The following is a 14345-nucleotide window of genomic DNA, read 5'->3' on the forward strand; positions in this document are numbered from 1 at the left end:
ATCAAACTCTTAATCCATTAAAGTAACATACAATATAATTTGTTAATAATTAATAATCAATAAGTCTATTAATTAATTATTGTAATCCAATAATTGATAAATAAAAAGAGCTATTTAATTAAATATTATACTCTCAATGCCCGTTAATTAAAATTAACTTAAATTCTAGAATTTTATATTTACAAAAAAGTGCACTGAGCACTCAATAATTAAAATAACATAATTATATTTATATTTATAATCGATCCAACTGACTGGCGTAATCAATAAATATTTTTTATAAACAAAAAATATTTACACACAGTTTATCAATATCATCTCCGAGTGAATTATTTAAATAAATGCAGTTAATTGGACTACTTTCAATTAGTCCTTCAATTAAATACTAATTACAGATATTCATAGTATTTATAGAATTATTAATAACAATAATAATAATGCAATGGAGCCAGCTAGCAGTCTTCCCTGTAATTGATTTTATTAAAATCATAAAATAAAATCAAGAGCTCTCAAGATCTGGTTGGGCAATCTTGCGTCGCTTTTCCCAGTCGTTTATTCTCTTAAGTGGATAACAAATTACTGCTGATAAGAGTATTAAGGTACCTGATAGGTAAAAAGAGGCGTCGTAAGTCCCAGTAGCTTCCATTAATGCTCCTAAGTATTAAAAAAAAATTATTATTGTTATTTTAAATATTTAAAGAAGAAATATTATTTATTAATTCAATAATAAAGAAGAAATATTTCGAATTTTCATTCAAAAGCAAGTTATTTAAATAAAATTTCATTTCTTGAATTAAGAAATAAAATTATTAAACATTTTTCAAAAAATGTTTTTTTTTATTAAATTAATTTCTTATTTTTCTAAATTTTTTTTTTTTTTTTTTTTTTTTTTTATTGTGTAGAAATAAAAAAATTTTTATCTTGATAAATGATTACGTAAATTTGAATTCAATTAAAAAAATGAAATAATTATCAATTTTGAAATTTATATCTAGTTTTTTTTTTTAATTTTTAAAGTAATTTTTGAAAATCAAGAAATGTATTAAATTTTTATAACTTGGTTTTAAACTCCAAAACCTAAAATATAAAAATTATTTAGAAATTTTATTATTCTTGTTTAAATTTCTAAATAAGTTTTTTAATCTAAAAAAAAACAATAATTATAAGTAAAAAGCTGTTATAAAAAGTTAGGCAATGATAGGATTTATTAACTATTGATAATTTAATTTATTTGAAGGAAAAAAAAATAAAATTAATTAGCATAAATACCTGCGAGAGGTGAACCAATTAACGCAGCGACCCCTTGAAATAGTAACAATAGCCCAAATGCATTGGTAAGTTTTTCTAATCCTACGAGTTCAACGACAAGGATAGACCTGAGTGCAGCAAAGGCAGCTAAAAAAAAAATTTATTCAATTTTAATAATTCTAAAATTATTTTCTAAATTTTACCTTAAAAAATTGAGAAAATTATTTTTTACCTTAATGAGGTAATTAAATATTCTTATAAAATACTCACAGACACTAGATCCATAGACAGCAGCATAAAAAAATTGATAGGCTTTAGAGTGTGATACTGCTGATATAATAGTAATGATACCACTAATACTAATTAATACATTATTAACAACAAGTGCGTCTACGCCTGGTAAACTCGTCGAGGTTCCGCAAAGAATACGTCCTACGGTGTTAGTGATTCCAATAGTCGATACCAAAAATGTCGCCGTCTCATTGTCGAAACCATAAGACATCCCGCGGTCTTTAGACAGAAACAATAAGAGTAATGATAAATATTTAATCAACAATGTAAGCTAAAATTGTAATAGTAATTGAATTGATGATAATAATAAGTACCCGGAAGATAAGTGAATGGAGCGAAGAAACCCATCATCGTTAACCCGCCACTGATAGCGAGGATAAAAAAAGACGGACTTTTCAATAGCTGGATGTCTAACATCGTCACTAGAATACGTGACACTCCTTCTGGGTAGAGATAACACCGGCCGCTTTTCTCTTCCTCTACATCTGTTGTTGTTGGTAGTCGCGTTACGGACATATGATAACCCACGGAAGACAACTGTTGATTTAAATTAATTATTTATTAGTATTATTTATAGAACAGACGGAAAATTATTTTTTTAATTTTATTAATTAACAGAGAAGGGGTCAATTTGATTAAAATATATTTTAATAATTTTTTTTTTTAATTGAATTAAAGAAAGATACACTGTAAAGCAAGATAATTAATTTTGTTGATAGAATAAATTAAATTTCTTGTAAAAAAAAAAAATTTTTTTTTTTGCTCAAAAAAATAATTAAGAAGTAAAATATTTTCTTGGCTCAAGTGAATTTTTTTTTTCTGTGTACTAAAATTTTTTAGAGCTAAAAAAAAGTTTTATGGTTTCCGTGAAAATTCAAAATTTTTTAAAAATAAAAAATTCAAAATTTTTAAAAATAAAAAATTCAAAATTTTTAGCGACTCCAGTTATTGGTCATTAGAAAATAATTTTGGAAAATTATTTTTGTCCATTGGTTCAATTTACCCCCTTTTCCTTTGCATAAAAAAAATTTCATTAATTTAAATAAAACTAAAATTTACTTGTGATTTATAATGCGGCAATCTTGCGAGCGAGCCGCCATAAAAAATATCATCGCGATAAAACGGTCGTTGAGGATCTTTAGACGTTGGTTGATGACGTTTGCTTCCGGCTTTCTTTAATGATAACTGACTTCCATGATCACGACGACCGCTTATTGTGTGTCGACGAACTTGCAACTGAAACATTAAAAATTTCATAATAAATAGATAACGAAAATAATAGTAACACCACAAACCATACACAAATATTTAAAAAATTATCATTATCTAGGTCATTACGTTATCGTAGTAATTCAATTCGACAGCAACTGCTGGAGAGATAATTGATTTGATATATATCAATTATCTGTTGTCAATATAAAGATTAATAACAAACGATAACATATTTCTTCATCAAGTTAAACACACATGTACCTAGATACCAATAAATCATCAATCATTATCATTAGTGTATGTAATATTCCGTACCGTTGTTGATAATCCTCCATTGAGTTTTTCTAGGTCACTTCCGTCAAGTAAATTGTTTTCTTCTTCTTCTTTGGCTTCACTGCTCTTTACGTCTAAATCTGAGTAAAGCGGAACTGACAATCGTTTTTCCGAGGAACTCAGCTGTAAATCTCCGTTCAGACCTAAGATATTGTGCGCTGAGTGAATTGATCTGTAAATTTTCAATAAAAATCATCATTAATACCACATTACAGCTTTAAACACTTCAGAAATAATTTTTTCCGCGTTTAAAACTAAGGAGGGGACTAAGTAGGCGTGGTTTAGGCCTAGTTGATATGTAAAGGGCGTGTCTAAGGCCTTGTTGCTACGAAGGGGCGGGACTAAATCCAGTTGCTAGGCAACGATTGGTAGAAGGGGAAGAATAGGCGGTTTATTAAAAAAAAACTCGAATCTAAGCTTATTTTCGAATAAAAAAAGAACTTACTTGACAATATTTGGATTGCTGGCGATAACCTGAGCAGCAGTAGGATACTCCGCGTTGTTATTCGTCCTAAAAATCCATCCTACAGACAAATGTTGGCTGCCTCGTAGAGAATGAGTGGAAGCACTCTTCCCGTTGACCAACGGGCTTTTAACTTCCTCGATTGCTTCTTGGTTAACTTCGGACTTCTTGACCTTAATTCGCGTGGGCTTCAGGGGACGGAACATCGCCCCACAGATTGTGCAGGTAAGCAACATCCCTGATATTAATTGAACATTAATTTTAATTAAAATTGATGTTATTTAAAATTTTACAGGTTTTTTGGGACTCACCGGATTGGATCAGCAGCGCTTGTCTCCAGTTGAAGTGTTTGACTAGCAGTTGAGACACTGGAGCCAGGACGAATGCTCCAATTCCAGATCCGCAGACTGCGATACCCGTCGCTAAGGCTCGCCATCTTTCGAAGTAAAATCCCGCTGTTATTACTGCAGGAACGTAAATTAACCCAGCACCAATTCCACCTTTTATAATAGAAATTAAAATAGGTTTTTGTTAATTAAAGGAACAAATTTATTGTTAAGATTATTTTTTTTTTTTTTTTTTTTTTTTTTTTTTATAGACATTCTTTACACCTGGAGGGTACTTGGATCTCCTGATAATTTGAATTTTTTATTTTAATCTATTCAAGAGATCGGAATTTCAAGAGTCAAAAAAATAAGATAAGGTGTTTATTAGATCAATAATCAAGTGCATTGTCCCTGGTATTATCTATACACTTATGAGTAATGTTGTATCTAATGTAAAATGACGTATAAATAGATTTAAGTAGATTAAATATGATGAAATAGAATATAATGAGATTTACCGATAAGGCCGTAGGAGAAGTAAAGAAATTCGATGGATGTGCTGAAGTAAGATAATACGAATGCCAGGCAACTGATGACACTCCCACTAATTGCTACCAGTCTAAATCCATATCTGTTTGCTAAAGCTGATACGAATGGTCCTGAAACATTGATTCTTATTTTATTATTATTTTTTTTAGATTCTAATGAATAATTTATTTACACATTGAATAATTAATGACACCTTCATAAGTACTTTTAATTTTATTAATTATGATTTATTATGAGAAGTAAAAAATGACACTGAAATCTCGAGACCTTCAAAAATTTTTTTATTAATTAAATTATAACTAAAAAAAATATTTTTTATTAATTTTTATAATAAAAAAAATTATGACACTGAAGTTAGAAAAATTGGAAATTTTTTTAGCAATAAAATTATTATTAAAAAAATTTTAAATGTGAACATTATAAAAAAAATTATTAATGGAAATTTTTAGAAGTACTTTTATTATTTTTTAAGAATTTTAAAAATTGACAGCTGTCAGCTGATTTCAGTATCATAAAAAAATTAAATTACAAAAAAAATTAACAATTTTAAAAAATTGCACGCATAATTTTTCTAATTTTTTTAATGAAAAAAATTATTAAAATTTTCAGATAACTAATTTAATTTTTATCATAAAAAATCATTATAATTTAGCTGTCACTATTATAATTTTTTAATTTTTTTATTAAATAAATTTGCTCCGAAAAATTATTTCTGTAAAATTGCATTTTTTACTTTTTCAATTTTTTAAATGTCAATTTCTTGTTTAAATTTTTTTTTGCCATAATTTGTTTGTTAAAAAAAATTTTTAAATTGATTATTATCTGCGAAATTAATTTTCATTAATAAAAAAAAAACATGACATTAAAGTTAGTTGTCACTTGACAATTTTAAAAATTTTTTTTAACAAATAAATTCGCTCCAAAAAATTATTTTAAAAAAATTGCATTTATAGTTTTTTAAAATTTTCTAAATGTCAATTTTTTTATAAATTTTTTTTTTGCCATAATTTATTTGTTAAAAAAATTTTTAAAATTATCAACTATCAGCTAAATTAATTTTCTTCTAAATTTAATGTCATAAAAAAAAACTTACCAGCCATTAAATAAAATCCAGTTTGCAAAGAACTAGCAAAAGCAACCCTCGACTTATTAACCTTAAATTCTTGAGCAATCGGGTCTAAAAATGTACCAAAACTAAATATTATTCCGTCAACAATGACATTGCACATGAATGATGCAGCAACAATTACCCAACCCCATCCACCATCAGGTGGCACCACCATATCCACTTCAACCTGAAAAAAAATGAATACGGTGCAGTTTTAAATTACGCGCGGAAACATAACCTCGGTTAAATTACCGGAGCGGAAACTTTACCGGGAGTTTTATAATTTTTATATTAATAATAACAATAATAATAATTAGTTACCTCACTGTCACTATCATTGCATTCATCCAGTTGAATTTCTTCATTAACCTTTCCGTTTCCATTCTTAAGATTGTTTTCCGGTGGGTGTTTCGTTGATTCACAACAGTCACTTTTGCTTTCTGTTGTTGATGACGGGGCCATAGTCGTACGATGACTGCCACGACAAGGGCATCAAACTGTAATTACATCACACATATTTCATTTATATTTATGTTAATAATTTATATTAATTCCACATTGATAATTATTAATGAAGAAATAAAAAAAAAATGAGGGAATTAACAAGCCAATGTTTTTATCTGTCACGCGGTAACTGCACTTGCTTATCAATTATAAAAATATATTTCGTCATTGTTAATTCAATTAGTCAACTGCCAGTAATATTTCTTCTTTATTATTATTTTAATAGACAAAATTTTTGACATTTTGTTTAAATATTAAATTGTAAGTTTTTTTTATTGTTATTGGAATTTTTTAAAATTATTTTCAGTTGACAGAACGCAGCGCCACCAGCGGTACCGCCGGTAAGCTTCAGACATGTTTTTGAAGCTGACACTGACATCGTTGACAAAATTCAATTAAATAATAAGGTATGGTTTATATTGTAATGTTTATATTTGAGAATTAATTTAACAAACAAAGTTACTGAGTAATAGAATTTAAAAAAGTTTAAGAAATTTTGGCGGGAATTGGAAAGAAATTTTTAACCTCAATTTTTAGAGGTTAAACTTATCTGTCAAATTTAAAATTTTTCTTTATTTAAATTAAATTTTTTGGTAGTATTTATTTATTAACAATATTATTTTTTCAGATACACGCCGACTAAAAATTAACTTAGCAGATATTTAATAATTTTTATAATTTTTTTGAACAAATAAATTATGGCAAAAAAAAAATTGACATTTAGAAATTAAAAAAAATTAAAAATCCAATTTTTTAAAAATAATTTTTTGGAGCAAATTTATTTGTTAAAAAAAATTAAAAAATTGTCAAGTGACAGCCATCTTTAATGTCATTATAAAGTTACAAAGTTACGATGTTACAAAGAGGATTCTCGACGCTAAAAGCTTAAAGTAAGTAAATAAATTACACACCGATATATTTTTATAATTTTAATGATTAATAATTAAAATATTAGCGGTATTTAATTTGTAAGCCGAATAATAATAATGTTGGTTGTCAATTGTATTTAAAAAAAGTCTATTTAATTAGTACTTTGTATATTTCTTCATTTTGTAAATTATTTTTTTACTGATTATTTATATTAAACTCAAACTTATTATTGTTTAATCTAAAAGTTTGATTTTTTAAATTGTAAATTAGTAAAATAATAATGACTAGAAGATAAAAATTTATTTTAGGGAATAAAAATTTCATCAAACGTCATAATTGAGACAACATAACTTATCAACATTTAATAAATCGATTTATCCAACATTATTATTTTTTCAATTCATTAGATATTGTACAATGACTCATTGATTTAAAACTTATCAAGATTTTGTTAAAAAAAAAAACATAGGTGTTTTTTTTTAATCATTTTCTTCCAAACTTATTATTTAGTTTCAGTATCTAGCTCTTTAGCATAAAAAATTTGAAAATTAAAATTTTTTATTGCTTTAATTCTATTTTTTAAACTTCAAGAAAAAAGACATCAATAAAAAAATTACAATAATTTTTATGAATTAAAGAAGATATTCTAGGAAAGAGAATTTTCTCAACTCAACTTCTTGGAAAGAAGGATGATTATCTAGTTAAAGTATCTGAGGATCCCATGGGAAATATCAACCTCAGAAAAAATTATAATATAAAAGAATTTAAATTCAAATTAATGTCGGTGAAGATATGAATGATTCTCGAGAAGTATTTAAATCTCTGAGGAATAAATCATGAACTTCAACGTATTAAAGATCAAGTTTAATTAAGTTACTACTCAACTTCAATAATAATAAAACTAAAATTAATAATAACAATAAAAATGCCGACAAAAACTATTATAGTCGAAGGGATTGACTTCCGAATTATTCTATTATTCTCTGGTCACTTTTACTAGTTAATTTTTATTTATTGGAGCCCTTCCTCTCTCTCGCTCTCTTGCTCCGTGAATTAACGTTAAATTTTTTGAAAGACCTTGACTTGGTGTCGCGAACTCTTTTAACGGCCTTCAATTTAAATCACCCCGTGCACCGTGTGCCGTGTATATCATTATTTATTTACTTTTCATTTACTTTTTTATTTTTATATTTATATTAACATTTATTCTTTGTATAATTAATTAAGTTCTGATTCATTCAAATAAGAATCCGGTATTTTAATTTTTTATTTTATCAGTTTTCTGTTCGGTTTTTTTCCTTCCATTTCTTCTTTTTTTTTTTTACACACTGGAAAAATTTTTATCAATTAAATTCATTTTTTATCACTTTTCTTCTTTTTTCGATTTTAATTTGGGATTTTTTGAAGTTATATAATTAATTTTTTAAAATATTTAAAAAAATTTTTAGGTAAAATTTTAAATTATGAAAAATTAAATTTTTTTTTAAGAAATTAATTAAAGAAGAAATTAATAAAAAACCTTAATTATTACAAAGAAGAAATAAATTTTTGATAAATATTTATAATTTTATTAAAGAAAAAAGAATTAGTAAATTTTTTTAAAAGAAGAAATAAAATTTAAAAAATATAAATAAATGTTTTAAAAGAAGAGATGAAATCTTAGAAAAGAAGAAATAAATTAAGAAAAAAATTTTTTTAAAGAAGAAATAGAATTTTTTTTTGTTTTTGATGAGTTGTTATAAAAAATAGAATAAAATAAAAATGAAGAAAATGTTTTAGAAGAAGAAATACAATCTTAGAAAAAAAGAAATAAATAAAAATAGTAGAATTTTTAAAAGAAGAAACAATTTTATTTCTTAATTAATTTTTATAAAGAAGAAATGAATTTTTTTGAAAGTAATAATAAAATTAAAAAAAAGAAGAAATAAATAAAAAAAAATTTTTTTTTGAAGAAGAAAAAAACTTTTTGTTCAAAAAAAAAAATTCCGTACATTCAAAATAAATTTTTAAAACATAAAAACAATATTATTGTAATTAATAATTAAAAAAAAAAAATTAATTGTTACATAAAAAAGAAAAAAAAAGATAAAATAAAGACACACTTGTCCAAATGAATAAAAATAAATATCCGATGAGCGACTCGAGAATCGGCTGTTAAAATCAAGTAAAATTAATTAAAAAAAGTAAACGACTTACATAAACAAAAAATATATATTTTTATTGACGGTAATAATTAGTAATAAATAAAAAGAAAGACCGGCGTCGGTACACGAGACCTTTTCGAAATCGGTGCGTCTTGAATCGTGTCTCGGGACGTACTGTCATCAGATCCCACAAATACACTCATAAAAAGATTGTCCGTATGTTTGGTTACAGTATTAGTACAATATAATAATAAGTAATAAGTAAAGTATAAAATATAAAGTGTACCTATAATTTAATGGAGTAGACGTAGGACACTGCCGATAACAAAAATTAATATAATTAAAGTTTAACGAGCCTATTTTTTAATCTCTGTTTGCTTACTGATTTATACAACGATTATTATTTATTATATGAATGATTATTTCAAATTATATTCTCCAAAAGTAAACACTGGATGTATTTGACTTTGATACGAGAACTGAGTGAGAATCATTTTTTAGATACGTGCTGTCGAAGAAAAAAAATATATATTTTTTATTTGGTACAATAAAGACATTAAGCAACAATAATTACACCCGCAAAGTGCCCGATTTTTATTTATTATTGTCAAGTCAGGAGTCTTATCGGAGAATTTCCGAAATTTTTTATTACTATATTGTAACTATTAATCTACCAGACGAGTTTGTAACTTGATAAGTTTATTGTTAGTTTTTTATTTTTTTATTGAGGCAATTTGGAAATTAACTCAAGAATTTCTAGGCAAATTTTGAGAGTTAAAAAATTATTAATTGACCTAGTTTTAATTAATAGGGTGAAAAGTGGAAATTTTAGAGAAGTTTTTTTGTAGTTTTTTTTTTTTTTTTTTTTTTTGGAGATTTTAGCGCGAATTTTAATTTTTTTAGTGGAAAATTGTGCGCTTTTTTGAAATTTTAGTTGGAGTGTTGTTTAATAATCGCGGGTTCGAATCCTGAGTCGACAAATTTTTTTTTCTCATAAATTTTAAAGATTCTTTTAATAAAAAATAATAAAAAAGATTTATTAAAAGAAAAGTCAAACAAAAAACTGTAATTTAATGATAAAAAAAATTTTTTTCGTGTCTTAATGACTTTTAATTTTAATTGAGAAATCATCGTGGGATTTTTTTAAATTTAAACATCGCGGGTTTGAGTCCTAAGTACAAGAATTTTTTTTATTAACAAATTTTTATAATTGTTTTTAATAACAATGAAAAAAAAATAATTATTAAAAAAAAAATTTTTTTTTTAATAAGATCTAAGGTAAAAGTGCCAATTATTGACACTATAAGAGACAAAGTTATAATTTCATTTTTTTTAAGCAATCAAATATCAATATCGTTGAATTTTGTTTGTGGTAATGTCTCAAGTAATGTTTTTACTAATCAATTTCTTTTTTTTTTTAAAATGATAATCACTGATATTTACTAATTAATTTTAAATAATTAAATAGAGTATCCGGATACACCAATTATTGACAGGTTAAAAAACTGATTGATCTAATTATTGACACCTATACTGCGCAAGCGTCGAATCATCTGCTTATTCTTATTTATCGAAAGTTATTATTAAGTAATCAATATTATTAAAGTTTATTAGTAATCATTTCCATAAATGATTAATTATTTTTAAAAATATAAAAATTAATTTAAAAATAATTTATTTAATCAGAAGAGTTCAAACTCTTACAGTTAATTTTTTAGGTTTAAGTAAAAAAAAAAAAAGGCGTCATAGCGCTGTCGACTGGCTGTCAATATGAGATTCAACTTAAAAATTATCAACTAGTTATTGATATCCATTATTTAAATATAAAGCATACAATTAATTTCGATTATTCAATTTTATAAATTTTTCATATATTGTTAAAAAAAAAAAAAAAAAAAAAAAAGATCATATAATTAGATGAAGAAATTAATTTAAACTCGGCATTTAAAAAAAATCCTTTTCTAACCAAAGTTGTTAAGAAAATAGACGCTCGTAAGCTGGTTTGATGAACTGGTGCTAACTTTATTTTTTTTTTAATAATTAATATTTAATATTTTGAACTGACAGTAATTTTTTTTTATTTTTTAATCAATTATAATTTAATAAAAATTTATATGATAGTTATTTTTATTACAGATGATTTAATATATTTAAAAATAATTTAGGATGTCAATATTTAGACCCCTGTCAATAATTGGGGCTTTTACCTTATAAAATTTTTTTACGCTCTACAAAATTGTATATTTTTCTTGGAGTCATGATATTTTAAAGTTTTTTTTTTTTTATAAATTTGACGTTTCTTTAACTTAAAATAAACTTCTAGGGTTTAAATTTGTTTGTACCCGTTGTGTGCAATTTATTTATTTACTTTTTTTTATTAACAGAAAAAAATACTGGCAAAAACAGTGTTTCAGAGATTATTAACCTCTATGATTAATAAAGACCACAAAGAAAATGACTAACACAAAAATATAAGCGGATACGAACTAACGAACAAAGATCTTTGATAGAGGACTATCCTACATTGTAAAATAACGTGAAAAATGAAAATAAAGAGGCATAAATATCCGTCGGCATAACATCTCAACTCGTGATGTTTCTGTGAACTGAAATATATGTTTTAAAAATTCATTGAGAAAAATATTTAATTAAATCAGAGCGTACAAAGTTCACTTAAGCTCTCGGGCCTTATCGTTAAAAAAAAAGTTTCGTTTTAGTATTTACAATTGTTTTATATTATTTTAGTTATTTATTTACTAACATCTCTCTTCTATCAAACGAGTTGAAATAATGATAATATTATATTAAAATAAGATATATGGAATATAAATAAATCAAAATGACTTACATGATATATTTATATCAATGAGGTTATTTAATCTATTTTTTTAGCGATATCGGACGGTTTTTTTAACTTTTTTTATTTTTTCGGAATAATATTTGTTGAAATAATAAAATTATTTGAGAAAAAATTTATAAATACAGGTGATTAATAATCTATTATTACCGAGAAAAAATGCTTTGTTCGAAGAAAGAGAAGATATGTTTATAGAAATATACTAAGTGTCATAAATTTAACAAGTTTTCTAAAGGCGATAAATTATTAGGAGTTTTAAAATAATTTATGCTTCTTTTATGTTAAGTGCTGAGTAAAATTCCAAAGCTTGGAATAAATACTACGTATATAAGATAATTAATTGTTAAAGGCTGTGAAAAATAATATTTTTTAATTATTCTTTCAATTGAATATTTTAATTCAGCGATAAACTTGGGAAAATATTTACGCGCGGTTCCTAAATTTCAAATTTTACTTTGCGCATGCGCGCAGTTTATTCCGGATTTTTTGGGGGTTTTATGTTACTTTTAATTAATGTGATTTCTTCATTAAAAGAAAAAAAATTTTTATTTAGGTGATTTAGAATTTTAATATAATTTTTTAATTTTTACTAAAAAATTATTAAGAAATTTTTTTTCTTTAATATTTCTTATTAAAAATAAACTAGTAACCTTGTAGTCATTATGTGACTGCCGTGAGTTACGAAATAGAAGTAAAAAAAATTTTGGTTTATTAAATAATAATTTTTATTAAATTGCACTGTACTTTTTTAAATATTGACATTTTTTAAGATATAAGCTCATTCTGGTGTTACACTCGTCAACAGCTTTCATTTGAGTACCCACATCAATTTTTCATATATTTTATATATATATATATATATATATATATATATATATATATATATATATATATATATATATATATATATATATATATATATATATATATATATATATATATATGTATATATATAAATATATGAAAAATTGATGTGGGTACTCAAATGAAAAGTCTCGATGAGTGTAATGCCGGGATGAGCTTATATTTTTAAAAATGTCAATATTTTACAAAATACAATAGAAATAAAATTTTTCTTATTCTCTTAATAAAATAAATTAGTCTTAAAAAAATTTTTAAAATAATAATTTTTACTAAAAATTAATTTCAAAATATAAAAAAATTTTTTTTTTCTTAAAATTTCTTCTTAAAAATTAAAAAAAAAATTTTTAAATCCAAAAAAAATAAAAACTTTTCCGACTTAAAAATAAAAGTTTGAAAAGTGTAATTTATAAAGAATTTTCTCTATAAAATTCTCTTATTCTATTTTTTATACTTTCCTCAGAATTTTCAATTCATCAATTTTAAATTTCTTGAGTTCGAGTTCCGCGCACTGTATTTTTTTTTCTTCTAAAAGAAAATTTTATTTTCCAATTTTTCCAAAATTTCCTTAAAAAAAAAAATTTCGAGCGTAAATTTTTCCACATGAAATTATCATAACAATAAATCCCCGACAATAAATACAATAACTAAAATAAATAAAAAAAAAAAAAAAAAAACAGTCGCACGTGTGTTGACACAGTGGCAGCCACGTGCGTCACATGCGCAAGAGAATCTCGCGCACCCTCGGCGGGAGAGTGCAGCTCGTAAAAAAATAAAAAGGCACACATATCCACGAGGTCGTGGAACCTCAACATTTAATAAAGTTTATAAATACATGAGATTTAAATCCTCTTAAAAATTTTCCACTCCCCCGCCAAAAATTACCTCTCTCCTTCTTTCGGCGAATCTCGCCCGATAACAACAATATTACGTGTTATCGGATATAAATTTTTAATAGACACGTGGCTGGGAATTTGGTCCCGCGCCAACGAAAATTCTCTTCTAATTAAAGCTCACTCTATAAAAATAAACACAAACTATTTCTTCTTTAAAAAAAAAAAAAAAAATTTATTTCTTCTTAGCTGGGAAGAAATAAATAATTATCGATTAAAAAAATAAATATTCATACGAATTATACCTCACGCACACACGTGATCGACTGGAGGCCAACGGGAATTATATATCTTTTATATATCTCATATACATATATATGGATATATAAAATTAACAAACCTCTGTATTGGTATCGTATCGAATACCGGTTACTTAAACGCTATTTAACACATCGAATTTTAATAAAATAACTTTTAAATTAAATAACACTTTAAAGAAGAAATAAATAATTAAATCACCAAAGAAGAAATAATTAAATAAATTAAATTAACCCATTTTAATTAAAAATTTCTTCACTTATTTTTTAAACGGCATTATTGAAGAATTTTTTAAGAATAATTATTAAAAAAATTGAGAAGAAATCACACGTGAAGATGAGCATTGAGCTTGAGAGCCAAGAAGACTGAATAATAAGAAATTTAACTAAGTATAAGAGGATATAATGGAAGAAATGAGTTAACCAGTG

The 14345-nt window shown here is 24.7% G+C and overlaps 1 protein-coding gene across 3 annotated transcripts; it reads right to left on the minus strand.

The window, feature by feature from the left end:
* Positions 1-137: 137 nt before the first annotated feature.
* Positions 138-13796, minus strand: LOC141537866 (monocarboxylate transporter 12). Of its 3 annotated transcripts, none has more exons than XM_074259058.1 (12): positions 13652-13796; positions 5852-6027; positions 5516-5717; positions 4392-4532; positions 3859-4047; positions 3530-3785; positions 3067-3256; positions 2599-2775; positions 1854-2076; positions 1519-1758; positions 1270-1395; positions 138-654 (listed from the first exon to the last, which is right to left on the minus strand). In XM_074259058.1, exons 2-12 carry the CDS (start codon positions 5990-5992, stop codon positions 500-502), a joined length of 2040 nt encoding a protein of 679 aa, XP_074115159.1. In that variant the 5' UTR covers positions 5993-6027; positions 13652-13796; the 3' UTR covers positions 138-499. The 3 variants fall into 3 exon arrangements, with proteins under 3 accessions (XP_074115159.1, XP_074115157.1, XP_074115160.1); XM_074259056.1 differs by lacking the exon at positions 13652-13796 and adding an exon at positions 9101-9236; XM_074259059.1 differs by lacking the exon at positions 13652-13796 and having other exon boundaries at positions 141-654; positions 5516-5599; positions 5673-5717; positions 5852-5934.
* Between the last annotated feature and the right edge of the window lie 549 nt (positions 13797-14345).

Source organism: Cotesia typhae, unplaced genomic scaffold (assembly GCF_013202065.1).
Source record: "Cotesia typhae breed Kobodo isofemale line unplaced genomic scaffold, CoteBio_Ctyphae contig_20, whole genome shotgun sequence".
In the NCBI taxonomy this organism is placed as follows: Eukaryota; Metazoa; Arthropoda; class Insecta; order Hymenoptera; family Braconidae; genus Cotesia; species Cotesia typhae.